General features: G+C 39.8%; 1 protein-coding gene across 11 annotated transcripts in view; it reads left to right on the top strand.

Annotated features, from left to right (window-relative positions):
* Nucleotides 1–16,832, top strand: part of DMD (dystrophin) — a 2,127,700-nt gene that overhangs the window by 1,590,667 nt on the left and 520,201 nt on the right. For 10 of the 11 annotated variants that reach the window (XM_045472664.1, XM_045472671.1, XM_045472672.1 and 7 more), the window contains one exon: nucleotides 10,787–10,941. In XM_045472664.1, coding sequence (XP_045328620.1) covers nucleotides 10,787–10,941 — 155 coding nt within the window. The remainder of the gene's footprint in view (nucleotides 1–10,786; nucleotides 10,942–16,832) is intronic. The other variant, XM_045472669.1, reaches the window with a different exon arrangement.

Raw genomic sequence — 16,832 nt, 5'->3', positions numbered from 1 at the left:
AAAGTCAGAGGACTCACAATTCCCAATTTCGAAACTTCCTACAAAGCTACCGTCATCAAGACAATATGGAACTGACAAGAAGATGGCACGTAGATCGATGGAATAACATTGAAAGTCTAGATGTAAATCTTTGCATTTCAGGTCAATTGATTTTTCACAACATTGTTAAGACTTGTTAAGATTGTTAACATGGGAAAAGAATAGTCTTTTTAAAACCTTGTGCTTGGATTATTAAATATTTGTATCCACATAATGAAGTTTGACCCGATCTGACACCATACACACAAATTCACTCAAAAATGGATTATCATAGGGCAAAATATAAGATTTAAAAATCTTACAAGATAACATAGGAGTACGATAAGTTAAGTAATGTTTTCTTGTATATACATGATACCAAAAGCAAGAGTGACAAAAGAAAACGTATGTAAGTTGAACTTCATCAAAATGAAAAACTTGTGCTGCGAACATTGTCATGAAGAAAGTGAAAAGACAGCCCACAGAATGGGAGAAAATATTTGCAAATACCAAGTATGGGACTTATGTCCAGAATATATACAGAACTTCAGAACTCAACCAGAGCAAAAATACAACCCGATTATAAATCAACAAAGGATTTTAATAGACTCTTCTTCAAAGAGGAGGTACAAATGGCCAATAAGCCCCTGAAAAGATTGTCAACACCATCAGTCGTTAGGAAAATTCAAATGAAAACCACGAGATACCGCTTCATACTTACTCGGATGATTAAAATAAAAAAGACAATAATGAGTGTTGACAAGAATGTGGAATAACTGTAACCTCATCCATTGCTGTTGGGAGTGGAAAATGGTACAACTTTGGGAAAAAGTTTGGCATTAACACGAAATTACTCTCTGACCTGACAATGCCATGCTCGGGTGTGTATCCAGGAGAAATAAAAACATACATGGCCACAAAACCTTTATACAGATATTGGTCGCAGAGTTATTGGTAATAGCCAAGAAGTGGAGAAGCCTCATGTTTGTCAACTAATGAATGTTTTTTTTTTTTTAAGTGTGGTATATCCAGCAATGGAATACTATTTGGCAATAAAAATTAATACAGTACTGGTACCTGCTATAACATGGATGAACCTGAGAAACACGATGCTAGGCGAAAGAAGCCAGTCACAAAAGATCACATATCGTTTGAGTCCGTTTGTGTGAAGGGTCTAGTAAAGGCTAGGGGAGAGAGAGAATGGGCAGTGGAAAGTGACTATTAATGGGTACAGGGTTTCTTCTGGGTTTGAAGAAAATGTTCCAAAATTAGATTGTGGTGATGGCTTCCTAATTCGTTGAATATACTAAAAACCACTAAAATATACGCTTAAAATGGGTAGATTTCATGCTACGCGAATTATTTCTCCAAGTTGCTTTCAAGAGGTATGCCTACGTGTCATTAAGATCCAGATCTTTTCTTGATTCTTCCAGTTTATAAACTGCTTTGGAAACATAGTTTCTCAACATGTATTAGCAACAGAACCTATTCTGTATGAGTTATTATACTAGCTTACTCTATCCCTGACCCTGGCCCCAGATTATGTAGATATAATAGAATTGCCCTTCTGGAGATAGGGTTGTACCTGACTAGGTGTATCTGTCAGGATGGTCTAAGTCGTACTACAGTAGCAAGATCCATGTCTAGAGGCTTAACACAAAGTTTGTATTTTGCTCATGTTACGTGTCCATTGTGGATTCACAAGAGGGTTCTACTTAGCTTACTCACGCAGGGACCAAAGCTGATAACAGCGGAGTCTTGATACATACTTCCATGATTCAGGAGGCAGGGAACATGAATGATGCCATCGGTTCATACAACTTCTGCCTGTAAGTTACAAGTAGTCAAAATCAGTTACATAGCCATCCTTGACTCAATGGGGGTGCACGTGGCGTGATAAGGCCCCGATTGTTCGTGGAAAATAACATCTTCTACCACAGGAGGCTCACGGGGTTGGAAAAATAGCGAAGACAAATGCCACTTTCTGAGGATCTGTCCCCTGGCATTCTCTCCGGAGTCATTTCTACCCGACCATTTCCATACCCTCTCAACCAGACTTCTCTTAGATGCCTGGAGAGGCTGGGTGACTTCTTAATTACAACACTACTTAAGCCTTTTAATAAAGTCAGCAAATTAAAGAGAGAGCCCAGATAAAGAGAATGCTTTCTAAAATGTCATAATGAAATTAAGGTAATGAAGTACCTTGCAGGGCTCTCCTCCCTTCATTTCGTATAAAACTTATTCCAAAGAAGCCAGAAGAGAAATGGGGCCTGAAAGTAAAGAGGGAGGAAAATAAATTGTATGCCATTAGTTTAATTATGAAAATTCATTACATGAAGCCATGTAAGACAGAAAATAATGGAACTCTAATGGGTTGGCCGATAACACATTTACTAGCCTGCTCTCAGCTTGTAGTCATTGTTGAAAGGACAAAAAAGTAACAACTTTGGTATGTAGTCCTCAAAGCTATTGAAAAGATTAATCATTTCCAGTAAGCTGGAAAATGAGGGCCATTTTCTTAAATAGTATCCCCTGTATAGACTGTTACCTTCTGAAACAGAGTTGGTAATGTCAGGGGTTTAATAGATGAATCTTGAAGTTAATGGTGAGAGGCTTTACTTTTGAAATAGCCTCCTTACAGATATTTTAACATTTCTATTATAAATCCATAAAGAGGTTTTGTAGGTCATTTTAATTCACACAAGCAAGCAAGAGTGTTTCTTTTTCCCAATAAAGATGTGTGGAATATTAATTCATACTTAGGACTAAATTGTTTAGTGATTTTTTGAATAAACCAAATCTCTGGGTTTTTTTTTCTGCTGTCTTTGTTTGGCAATGTCTTATTTTATTATACACCATAATTTTCCAATCATGCTATAATCACCAAGGAGACTATTGTATATTCTTCAGTGTTCAATTATAATAAACCCAATCATTTGCCTTAAATCCCTCTATATGGAAGCATATCTTCTTTAACTGGATTGAACCCTGAATATTGGAGTCGAGAAACCTGCATTTTAGGGACGCCTCTTTCACTGATTGGCTTTGTCACCTTCAGCAAGTCCCTGAACCTTTCGGAGGTTTTGGATTATCATAGGAGCAATGATGGGATTGGGTCAGAGGAAAGGAAATGGAAAGGAGTTAACAGAAGGTGAGAGTGGATGCACAGGTGTGGGTTCTAGATTTGAGCGCCTACTAATCTAAGGAGAGAGGTTTGGACTTTGTCTTGTAGGCGACAGGGAGCCATTGGAAGGGAGTAGTAACATGGTTCCATGTGCATTTCAAAAATATCACTTGAGCAGCTGTTTCCCCGGGTGGAGGGGCTGGTTTGAGAGTGGAGGAAGTGAGCCAGTATAAAGGTGGTCGGAGAATCCAAGTGAGAAATGGTGACAGCCTAAACGCAGGCAGTGACAGCGCAGGTAGATGACTTGCTGTAAAGGAAAATTGTGATAAAACCGCTCTGCGCGCGTGCTCCCTGCCTTCCCTTCCACTGAAGGGTCAGTATGTGCGGGTGGAGAAGGTTGGGCTAACGACAGAACCTTGGAGAACATCAACAGGTAAGAGAAAGATAGAAAAAGGATAACTTAAGCCATAAGAGATTATGGAGGAGACTCATAGAGACGGGGCTAAGACATATATTGTGCACATATATTGTGTTTTTTTTTAATATAATTTATGGTCAAAATGGCTTCCATACAACACCCAGTGCTCAACCCAACAGGTGCCCTCCTCCATGTCCAGCACCCACTTTCCACTCTCCCCCACCCCCCATCCACCCTCAGTTTGTTCTCAGTATTTAAGTTTATGGTTTGCCTCCCTCCCTCTCTGAAAAAAAATTTTCCCCTTCCCCCTCCCCCATGGTCTTCTGTTTCTCAAGATCTGTCTTTCTCTGACTTATTTCACTCAGCATAATACCCTCCAATTCCATCCACGTTGCTGCAAATGGCAGGATTTCATTCTTTCTCATTGCCAAGTAGTATGTCATTGTATATATAAACCACATCTTTATCCATTTGTCAGTTGATGGACATTCAGGCTCTTTCCATAATTTGGCTACTGTTGAAAGCGCTGCTATATACATTGGGGCACAAGTGCCCCTAGGCATCAGCATTCCTGTATCCCTTGGGTAAATTCCTAGCAGCGCTACTGCTGGGTCATAGAGTAGTTCTATTTTTAATTTTTGGAGGAACCTCCACACTGTTTCCCAGAGCGGCTGCACCAGTTTGCATTCCCACCAACAGTGCAAGACGGTTCCCATTTCTCCACATCCTCGCCAGCATCTGTAATTTCCTGATTTGTTCATTTTACATTACATGAGAACCTAAGACTTTCCACAGATGTTGGCCCTTGGTGACTGAATCAGTTAACTATTTTTGCAAACGTTCTGTGTAACAAAAAACTTCAAAATGTCATTGGCACACAATAAGCATTTAATTTTTTTCAAGAGTTGACGGCTTGGCTGGGGTGGTACTGCTTCGTGCTGCAGGTTGACTGGGGTGGCTCCCTCCATGTGTCACTCATCCTTCTCCAGGGACAGTCAGGCTAGCCCGGGGCATGTGTATCTCTTGGTGACGGCAGAAATGCGTAAGGGCTAGCCCCACTGCAGGAGCACATTTCAAGCCTCTGTATCGCTTCTATTGTTCCCCCATTAGGATTAGGCAAAACAAGTCATCAGGCCAAGCTCAATGTCAAGGGCCAGAAACTAAACTCTTGTCTTTTGTAGTGGGAAATTAAAAAGTTAAATAGCAAAGGGCACGGCCACAGGGTGGGGTAAAGAATTGGGGTCACCAATCCAATTTATACTCATGTCGTGTCAGAATATTTTTTGAGGGGTGATGTTGGCAAAAGACTGATTCTGATGAGTTGTAGAGTTGAAGGAATGTAATCCAGTTGAGGCCGTGACTGAACATTTGCCTTCTTAAGGAGCTTAATGGTGGAGGGAAAGACAATGATAGAGAGCAAGTTTTGTTGCCATTGGTTAAAGATGGGGGCGGGGGGGACTCATGGTTGAAGGCTATGAAGAAAGACCCTACGGGGAGATGAGAGATTGAAAAGACACAAAGAGTGTGTGGAGAAAGGGCCCAGAGTAGATGACTCTTCTGACGGAGGAATCAGCTTACCAGAGTACAAGAGTCACCTGTTCCTCTGAGACTGAAGAGAAGGGTACAAGATGTCGTCCGTATTTAATGAAATGTGTGCTTGTTACGTTACACTGTGTGATCCCCTCCTCTCTGGGGAGGCAGGGTCATTTGCTGTGAAATGGCCTCCAGTTTGTATCATCAGGGTTAAGTCTGGAAACCACCTGAGATATTTCAGAGGAAAGTTAATACAGATGACAGGTTCCATGGCTAATGGAGTAGCAGAGGACCCCAGTCCCGGAGGTTGGCAGTATCGGGAAGCTATTGCCACCTCGAGGGCGGAAGGGCCCAACAAGTGTTACCAAAGTCCAGAAACCAGAACCATCCGGTACTAACTCAACCGCTGTGGGGGCTGCACGGCAGGTAGTGACACTACAGGGAGAGGGGCTGTCCCTTAGGAAATGGAGTCACAAAGAAGACCCTGCCCACACAGAAGGGGAGATATACTTTCGTTTCACCCTTCTTTCCTCCTGTTCTTGCGTGTCCTACCAAGGCCTCTCACTGTCCTAACGCACCTGGAAACCAACTAGCATGGAAGCCTGGGAAAAACCCTGGTCCCCCTTATAAGGGGCTTGGTTCATCTGTAACGCTGGGTCGAGTGGGAGATTGCCAGAGAACGGATCTAAGAGCTAATCGGCTCTCCCCTGTTAGCTCACAGAACTCGATTTTTTCAAATGAATTTCTTAGTTCACCTATGCCGACACAGTATCCTAGGCGAAAGAAGAGAAACCCCCTATTTAGCGCTTTTTTCTCCGTAACTATATTAGGATGCTATTTCACAATTTTCCAAGCAGTTTTATTTTGAGTTTGGCCTCACGACAAACCTGAGGCATAGGCGGAATAAGTCACTCCGTCCTATTTTACACACAACAAAACTGGGACTCAGAAGGTTAATGACTTTCTTAAGATCAAACAGCCAAACAACGGCCAAATAAGACTCCCTGGGAAGATGCCTTTTTATTACTCTGCTGTTGCCTTTCATTCGTGAAGCTCCTTGGAGTCAGTCATTAAAATTTTTAAACTCTAGCTCACCTGGAACAAATGTTAATTTCATTGGTAGGGGACTATCCCCAAACACATTTTATAAGAGAACTTAAACACTACTCACCCTTAATTTTTTTAATGATAGGTCTATGTATTTGCATTTCTCTTCTAAATTAAAGGGAGCGTTTTAGAGCTATAGCATCATAGACAATGTCGGTGAAACAGCGAGGCTCTTACTTTGCATTCGGTAGAGGCTTGCCCCGTGGTCAACAGAGTGCGGTTCATTAGGAACAGTACAATTCGTAGGACGAGAGTAGTAGTAGCAGCAGCAGCAGCAGCAATAGAAAGAGTAGTAACAGTGATAGCAATCAGCACGATTATTCTAGCTAATGTTTAGTTAACGCTTTGGATTCGCCAGACGCCATTCCGAAGGCTCTCCCTGCATCTTCTAAATAAACCCTCATGATACTCTTTCTAGGTAAATACTGTTACTCTCCCCACTTTAAAAAGGAGGAAACTGAGGCATAGAGAGGATAATACACTTTCCCATTGGGCACATAACTAGGAAGTGATCAAGCCAGGATTCAAACCCAGCAGGCCCAAACTTGTCACTGCTCTCTCTCTTCCTCTGTTGTTTTCTCCGGCGTAGGGTCAATACCCTGAAAAGAATTCTTACGAACAGAAAATAAGGGAAGACAAATATTAAAATTAGAAAGTTTTAATACTCAAAATTCTTGAACTTAATTCCGGTTGTCCCATAGTTTACAATCATTTTCCTGCCTAAAATACAGCACATAAAATACCCAGCACGTGTTACAGCAACACCATATTGGCTTTGAATATGAAATATTTCTTCCCTGGTTGGGGACACAATCTTTTGGGAATGTAGCCTTTTATATTCTTCACAGAAAACACACACGCACATATATATATATATGGACCCACAAAAATCATCTTTTTTCATAGGCTAGTGTTCACAGTATTTCAAATTTCTTCACACGCTGTGATCACCATACGAACAATTCCCCGTAGGGTATACCATTGCAAATGGAATTCAGAAATAAGAAGACGTGTGTGTGAATTCTATTGTGTTTTTGAATTTACACTCCTTGTGTGGTCTGGAGTTATCCCAGTAGTAAATTTCACGGTAGTAGGCAAAACTGGTCAAGGTCATTGTTCCTAGCTTGAAGGACACTTGGTTAAAGCCCAGATCGGTCAACATATGACCCTGGGAGGAAGGGAAGCATTGTGTTTCGGTGAATGCTGTAGGAAGGGAGACAAGAATGCTGAAGTTGAGAACCTTAGGGTTTAGATAAGGGCCTTTGCCCTGTCAATGTTACTCAAGGTCAGTGGGATTTTCTTTTTTAATCCTACGTCCTCTCCAAACCTGGGCAGCATTCAGTGAGGGTGAGGGCTTTCCTTCTGTATGAAAATCTGAATATCACGGTGACTACAAATTTGAAGAAAAGTATGTGGCTTGTGCTTTTTTGTCTTTCAAGAATTAAAGTTTATCAAAAAGCTCTGTTTTGAAATCAAGCCTCACTCTTTTACCTCTTGACTATGAAGTCTGTAACTTGAGCTGTATATTTCCTTCAAGAGTTTGGAAAATGCTAGCATACCTTTCAACTTAAACTTCTAGGCAGTTTTCATGATCTATAGATTAAGACCAAAAAGTGTATATCCTTTTTAATCTAGACTTTTCAAGTAGCAACCCATGAGTGAGAGGTGGCTTCCAAAGTTATTTATCTGTCTTCGGTAAAATAAATGATATTACTTACATTTATTAAAATTTTAATTTATATTTTTTATTCCTAAATGTATACACATATGCTCTGATGTTGGTTGATCGTATTTCTCTAACAGAGAAAGGTATTCGTTAAAAGGAATTAACTTGGGGCGCCTGGGTGGCGCAGTCGGTTAAGCGTCCGACTTCAGCCAGGTCACGATCTCGCGGTCCGGGAGTTCGAGCCCCGCGTCAGGCTCTGGGCTGATGGCTCAGAGCCTGGAGCCTGTTTCCGATTCTGTGTCTCCCTCTCTCTCTGCCCCTCCCCCGTTCATGCTCTGTCTCTCTCTGTCCCAAAAATAAATAAACGTTGAAAAAAAAAATTTAAAAAAAAAAAAAAGGAATTAACTTGGAAAAAGGTGACCAAGTTATTGGTTTCAGTTTTGTGAATTCTTATGCTACCAATTAGGGATTTAATAAATAATTGATACTAAGCTCTTTTTCAAAATTCAAATGCCATCTTATGGATAAAAAGGGCTGCTTACAGTACACATTAGTTTAACACTGAAGGCTTGGCTTAAGTAAGGAGGAGAAGGGCCAGAACGGTAATCTTATACCTTAGGACATTTCTAGAAAAGGAAAGCCTTAGAAGTGTATGTTTCACCTTAGAAAGGTTTTTGAATAGCGTGAGGATCCAAAAAGTGGAAAATTGGAGCCACAGGGCTGGGTAAAATGATTATATAAGGGAAGGCAGACTTTTCGCCAGGATAAACTTTAATTGCTTTATAGTACAGGAACTGTACTGTGTGCCTTTAAAAACTCTCTCCCTTTTTCCTTTCATAGCGAAAGTTAGTAACGTTGGCTTTAGATGCTTGGTATTCATTTTGTTTTTTGGTTCTATTTGTTACATGCAACAAATGAAATTATGTCATTTGATTCAAGAATAGGATGTTCTAGGGACTCTTGGGTGGCTCAGTCGGTTAAGCACCTGACTCTGCATTTCGGCTCGGGTCGTGATTTCACAGTTTGTGAGATCAAGCCCCCTGTCAGGCTCTGCACTGACAGCCCAGAGCCTGCTTAGGATTCTCTCTCTCTGCCTCTTTCTCAGCCCCTCCCTTGCTCTCTCTCTCTCTCTCTCTCTCAAAATAAAGAAACATTAAAACAAAGAATAGGATATTCTAGTTAACTGAGAAATACCAGATTATATATACATTATACATTTGCAAGGAAGGGGAGCCCACCCAAATATACTGAAACTCTGCCAAAATTACTACTGTTTGATTTTTATTATGTAAATATCATACCAACATGAAAGAACAAATATTAAAACAAAAATGACTGCTCTTCAGAAACATCAGTTAATTTCAGTTTCCTCTGCTCCCCTCCTAGTTCATGACTTAGAGATTTGAGAAATACAATACAGGTAGAAATTGTGTTTTGTTTGTTACTTATGATTTTGGCACACTAGAACATTGGGTTGATATATTGTGTGATTCTAATGTCCTCTCATTAAAAATTGAAATTTCCTCATTTTTATGCTATAATAGTTAATGATGCTCTTTATTCCTATAATGTATTTCTCTTCTTTTAAATATTTTATTAGGAGAAAAATACCAAAAGCACAATTACGAGGTCAATGGGAGTAAGCATGTATATGTCATTTGATATCAATCGCCAGATTGTCCTGATAGATATTTGTTCCCAGCAGTAGTACATGGATATGCTAGTTTTACCATAGTGCTTCCAGCTTTGGGTTTTATTTTTTTATTAACTGATGTCAAATTGTATCATCTTGATTTAATACTCTATTTTTTTTTCATTTGTTTATTTTTGAGAGAAAGAGAGACAGAGCATGAGCAGGGGAGGGGCAGAGAGAGAGGGAGACACAGAATCCGAGGGAGGCTCCAGGCTCTGAGCTGTCAGCACAGAGCCCAACGCGGGGCTTGAACTCATGAACTGCGAGATCATGACCTGAGCCTAAGTCACTCAACCGACTGAGCCACCCAGGCGCCCCTATTTTTTTAGGTTTTTAATTCAATTTTAAAAATATAAATCTTTTATTCTTTCTCTTGCTTGAATGTCTTTTTCATGATCCTTTGCCCGTTTATCAATGGCTTTACCTACCACGTTGGATTTGATATAACTATCTTAGTAATTGAATATTACCTTAATGCTTAGAAGCCTCCTCCATACACTTAGAGCAGTCATTAATATGCTTCTCGATAAACCTGTCATTGCCTTATTTATTTTCTGTGCGGTATTTTAAGTGATGTAATACATAGCTTGATAATACTCAGTTGTCAAACAGAAACAAAAAATCAGGTCATTTGGTTTAGCGAGATTCTTATGTTTGAAATTGTGCTCTAATTTTAAAGTAGGATATTTATTAAAGTATTATGAATAACCTTGGCCTTCAAAAAAGTTCATAAGTAGTATGCAGTGCTATTCTTTTGATGTTTAATATTTTCTGTATGCAGCTGTAGTTGAATGCCAGTAGATGGCACTAATTACATAAACAATTCAACAAGTTAATGAAGAGGGAAGGAAATACATGAGCTTTGTTTTCCGTTCAAATTTTGGTATATGCCCCATAGTCAACAACTATATGAGAGCTTATTTTTATAGTTTGTTCTCTCCCATGAGAAAAACAATTAAGCCCAGTTGATCCCCAATCAACTGCTGCTGAATTGAAATACCGGACACTGAGGATTGCTCAAGATGCCGCATTTGAAAAGTTTTGTCATGAAAAGTGGGTTGGATTATACTGTCACGATTGACTAAATCACATGGTAGGTTCAAAGTAAACATGCGGACAAGGTCTGACCTGCGAACTCAAAGGCTGTTTATGAAAAATTTTGAGAAACTGCAACTGAAAATCTCAGAGAAAACTGACATTCATTTTCTTTCCCATATGTATCCATAGCAGTTGGCCAAAGACCTCCGCCAGTGGCAGATAAATGTAGATGTTGCAAATGATTTGGCCCTGAAACTTCTCCGGGATTATTCTTCAGATGATACGAGAAAAGTACACATGATAACAGAGAACATCAATGCCTCTTGGGCAAGCATTCATAAAAGGTAGGAACTACATTATTTCTAAACCTATCGTTGACTACAGTGATGGATGCGGTGGTGACAATGGGTGGCCATTGCGTATTTTGTTTTCCTACTCCTGCTAAACTGGGGCTTCGGAGGCTCCAAGGTGACAGTCGCCAACTAAATTCACAGTCTTGCCTAATTCCTCTAGAATTTTAAAGACAAGGGACATGAAGACTGGTGAAATTAAATGATTTGCCTACCGTTGCAAAGGTAGTGAAATAACTAAGAGTTTAGACAAACACAAAATATGGATGTTTAGCTAGAAGAACCATTTATCAATATGTTTTGAGAAGTCTACCCAAAGAAATATCATTCCATTCCACAGTGGCACATGTTGCCCCATTCTTAATCTGAGAAGGAAGTCACTTTGGGTTTCTTGATGGAATTATAGTTGTCCATGGTGCCATCTTTGTATCTCACTCCACAGATGCAATGGGAAAATTCATGTAGTGTAACATGACTCATAACTTCATTTCCCATTCTATGTCAGTGAAAATTAACAGCTCTTAGAGACACTACCCCCTCAAACTAGGTTCTGTGTCTTTACTGTCCACTCTCTTAACCCCTTGTGCTTTTCTTTTAATAGCATTTATCCTAATTTTAAATAAAAACATGAATTATATAACTAGTTGTTTAATGTCTGTACTTCATATTAGTCTAAACTCCCTGAGGACAGAGACTATCTTTCTTACTTGACACATCCTGAGGTCCTGAACCAAGTGATACAGTGGGGAGCTGGTAAATATTTGTTGAATGATGACTCCCTTTGCATAATATAAAGTTACCTTGTTCATGCTATGGAAAGTTAAAGATTATTGGGTCCTCATTTTTAGCTGTGTCAGAAAACAGGGGCAAAAAGAGTACTTATACAATGATAAGGAACACCACAGTGAAAGGTAAATAAGTCCCAGAAGATGACATGAATTACCGAAGAAGTCAATTTGGTGGCCTTTATGAAGAAGAAAAGGCCACCATCAAGAGGGAAAAAAAAAAAAACCAACAGATTTTGAACTAAGAGCAGAATCTCTTAGGACCTATGAGCTACTGATATATGGAAATTGTGAAAGCAAGTAAATCTTGAAATCGAATCAGGAATTAAAGAGTGAAATCTCCTGAGAAACTGGATTCATGCTGGTGGTCCTAAGGCCATCTTGAATTCCAGACAGTTGGTGTTCAGATAGATGACCATGGAAAAGAAGTTTCAATCTGAAGTTGGGAGTTCTATTTGGGGCCCTATCTAAAGGACCCTGGTGGAGAGAGGGTGAGCTTGAACACAGGAGTGATAATTCGAAAAAATTCTTAAAGTTACTGCCTCCTCTCGGTGGCAAGGTTTGAACTTTGTGTTTTAAATACAGATCCGGTATCTGTTGAGTTAAATAAGGCAGATTAGGCTTAGGAAGGCTTATTTATATGTGATCAAATGGTATCAGAGACTCAGAAGTTAGATCTTAATGGGAAATGCCTGCTTCTCCAAGAGTAGCCTCTTTGGGGAAGCAAAATAAGATCAGGAATTAATATGATGAGTTCAGGGAGTGTAAGCTAAGAAGGGGCCAAAAAGAAAGCTTGTTTGGGGTCCAAAACTTGAGCTTCAAGGGAGGTGTATCCCATTTGTGTCACTCTTTCTGGAAGTCCCCTGTCTCCACGTTCCCATGCTTCTCTAACGTCCAAGCAGCTCTCTCTGTTCTTTATCACTTTCGTAAAGTCTTTGGATTCTTCAGAGGGGGGCTTCCAGTTTATATTTTTCGACTAGGTCCCTAAAAATCTACCACCTAAGGAAGGTATATGATTATTTCTCCAATGCGTAAAGTCAAAACAGAAGGTTAGCGGCCAAATTACATTTTCCACTGGCCCATACGCAATCTGAAGTTTGCCAAATTAATTTTACTGAAGCTTCGAAAGTTCTTCCTTGTGCCATTCTCACATGTACTCTGAAAATTCATCCACTTGTGGAGTTTCAGTCCATTGATGACTATCCTTTTATATCATTTGCAGCTGACGATGATCTTTTGACTTTCTGACCTACATATCCTAGTGACTTATTTCCATTTGAATGTCCCTCCGGAACTTCAAACTGAATGGGCCCAAGGCTGAACTCATTTTTGCCCTCTTCCAACCTTTCTCCAAATGTGACCTACTTTTCTTCCTAGGATCCCTCTCCAGTGAACATTACCACAACCCATTCAGTTGCCAAATGAAAACTCATGCTTGACTCTTCCTTTTACAACCCCAATAGCTAAGCTACCACAAAGCTATTTACTGCTGAAATAGCTTTCAAATCCAGCCACGTCTCTTTATCCCTCCTCCTCAACTGTCACGTTTGGCCTCTGTGACTACGTCATTCGCCGAACGGGTATCCCTCCTTCTAGCCTTCCTAGTTCCTCTCCATGCTCTGCATAAAATGCAGGATGATCTTTCTAAATACACTATATTTATGTAGCTCACCCTCCTCCCACTTTTAAAGCCTCTAGTGGCCTATCCATTATTATTTGAAGATAGTCCATACTTCTTTAAATGATTTCAAGGTCTTGTGTGATTCAGCGTTTCCTTAAAACTCCAGCGTAATTTTCTGCTCTTCCTCAATCTTCCCTCCCAGCGCTCCCCACATGTAATTAAGTAACACTGAGCTCTTTCCACTTCCTCATCCTATGTTCTGTCTTCTCTACTGACTCCTGACCTGAAACACACTTACACACACACACACACACACACACACACACACACACACATACACACACACGTACATGTATATAATATTAAATAACAATTCCTTCAGGAAGACTCTTCTAACTACCAACCTCAAAGTGCACACTCTTTAGGCCTCCTATCATGAGCCCCCTATTATCATGCTTACCTCACTACTTAAGTGTTTGCTGGTCTTTGTCTCTTATGAGAATGTTGGCTCTGTGAGGATATTCACATTGGCCGCTTGTCCACTGTATCGCCTTGCACTTAGCTTTGCGCGTATTAACGATCCCCAACACATTTTTCATTCAATAGGTAAATGAACAAATGAAAAAGAACTACAAGTGTTCTGGTGTGCCAGTAACTCAACACAGAAGAAAAATGTATCCATTAGGATTGCTTTCAATTTCAAATAACAGAAAACTCAAGTTCAGTAGCTTACCTAACAGAGGTTTATTTGTCTCATTTATTGAGCGGTTCAGAGGTAGGCAGATGACTGACATTGGCTCAGTGGCTCAGCAATGTCAGCCTTGAAGTTTCCATGTTCTTCTCGGCATCTCCCTTGGAACATATACATTCCAGCAGGAAGTAAAAGGACGCAGGGTGGTGCTTGTATCAGGAAAGCAGTGGGATTCCCAGGAAATTTCACACCAAAACTGTGCAACACAACCACCTCTAGTGGCTAACAAATGGGGTCGGGCCAGCCCATAGAGAATGCCTGCCACGAATGGGATGGAAAGAATAAACTGATCAATCGGCACGCTGTAGCCAGAGAGCATGAAGTTCCCTGGAAAGATAACCAGTCAGATCTTTGAGTAAATACAGTATATTCACTTAGCTCGTATATTCATGTACGTTATATTCATGCGGTATATGTACGTAGGATCATAAGACAGTGGCCATTTGGGCTTGATGGCTGTTCTGGTCAGTGGGAAAGGTCTTGACGAGAGCTGGATTCTCCACTGGCTAATGATACCTTTACATTAGAAGTTCGCATTCTGTGTATGCTTTGTGTGTCACCTGCACAGATTAAGCCATGCTCTACTTGACTACAGTTTTTCTTATTTTACATTCTTACAGACCTTGTGCTAGATAGATAAAGAACAAGAAAACTCTTTATACGATCTCTTGTCTTTTGACCTTTTTATCCAGTGTCTTGCCCAGGTAAACCAAGAAGCCAAGTAACATCGTCATCTTCCCATAGATTTATGTGGTCCAGCGGGGTAGCCGGTAGCCGTGGGTGGGGATTTAAATGTAAATTAAAGTTAAATAAAATTTAAAATTCGGGGCGCCTGGGTGGCGCAGTCGGTTAAGCGTCCGACTTCGGCCAGGTCACGATCTCGCGGTCCGTGAGTTCGAGCCCCGCGTCGGGCTCTGGGCTGATGGCTCAGAGCCTGGAGCCTGTTTCCGATTCTGTGTCTCCCTCTCTCTCTGCCCCTCCCCCGTTCATGCTCTGTCTCTCTCTGTCCCCAAAAAAATAAATAAACGTTGAAAAAAAAAATTAAAAAAAAAAATTTAAAATTCATTTTCTCCATCTCATCGGCCACCTTTTCACCTTAGGTGCTCAAGAGCCACGTGTAACTAGTGACTTCCCTATTGGACAGTGCAAAATAGAACATTTCCATCATCACAAAAGGTTTCTTTGTCTATGTTCAGCTAAGCAATTTAGGGCACATTTCTAACAATCACATAACAATCACACAACCTAACAATCACTTCAAAAGAGTTATTGCCAGATCTTATAAATAAAGAGATATTTCTTTTACAGAATGGTTCCCATCATTTTATTTTCTTGTTTCTACTTGATATCTTCCATTTACCCACTTTCTAGAGTTGGCATTTAAAGTCCCCAAACCTACAACTATCACAGGATATAAACACTTTCATTTTTGTTGTCACTCTTTTCAGCATCATTTTAAAAGGAGAATTATTAATGCTGATATTTGGGTGATAGAGAAAAAGTATCTCATATCTTCACAAGGTACCTATCAACAAGACTTTTTAGGTAGGAGGGACTCTGCCAAAAGCATTCTGATCACATTATCTCTCAGAGTTTGGGTTTTACCACAGAACGCTAATGTATTGCCTGTGCTGAAACTTTCAATCATATAGAGAAATTCATGCAAAACATCTGCACATTTGGAAGCCTATTTAAAGCGATAAAAATCTTCAGTGCAGTTTTAAATTGTTGAATAATATATAAAAACTATAACTTGGAAGAGCTTTACTTTGACATTATACCCTGGCAAGCTAGAGTTTTGAGACCATCGAAAACAAAAGTAAACGGATTTTGCTTTGTATTTTACTGTTCAGTTTATTAATAGGTCAGAGAAATCTTTGATTCTACCCTGACTTTGATAGGAGCTTTCCCATTTTATGTAGATGAACACACATAGTCATGCGTGCTCAGAAGGAATTAGTCTACTATTCATGATTAAAAGAAAAGGCTACTTCCTAACTCAGTTCTGTAGTTTAACAATTCAGGTCAGAACACAGATCATCATTGTGACCTACGTAGGAAAATATTTTGTTTTCCTGATCATATTCCGTATAGTCCCTGTTAACATATAAAGCCAGAAATGAGGGCCTCTGCAAGTTCATTTCTTTCTCTTCAATCTCTGCGAATAGATATGAATTGGTCAGTAAGATAATATTAGATGTGATATTACAAATTATTGTCAGAAGCCTCTAAGGACTAGATTTCAAGGACTGCCATCTGGCTGATGACTTTATGATGACACTCTCATGAGATTTCATTTCCTTATTTCTATTCCAGGATCACTCTTTAAACAAGAAATGAGCATTAACTGAATTGTCTGTCTGTAGCCATATGGGGGATTCCACATCTACCAATCAGCTAGGAGTGAACTCATCAAGTAGAGGGCCTGGTCCCAGTATCAGAGGGGTTCAGCATGGCTGGAACTTAAAAGCTCCCAGATACCTGAAAAATCTCTCTAGGTTCTAAGAAAGATTCAGCATATATATATATATATATATATATATATATATATATATATATATACATGCACATACGTGTATATGCATGTACATACATGGAAATATGCTCTTCCTTAAAATTATATCTCAGTATTCTCCTGTCTTCCCTCATGATACATTTTACATTTTAATAATCATAAGTAATAGCTGATAAACTGAGAAATTACCACCAGTATTCACCATCTTTGGCA

Source organism: Leopardus geoffroyi, chromosome X (assembly GCF_018350155.1).
Source record: "Leopardus geoffroyi isolate Oge1 chromosome X, O.geoffroyi_Oge1_pat1.0, whole genome shotgun sequence".
Classification (NCBI taxonomy): Eukaryota; Metazoa; Chordata; class Mammalia; order Carnivora; family Felidae; genus Leopardus; species Leopardus geoffroyi.
This window is presented reverse-complemented; position numbering and strand designations above follow the sequence as displayed.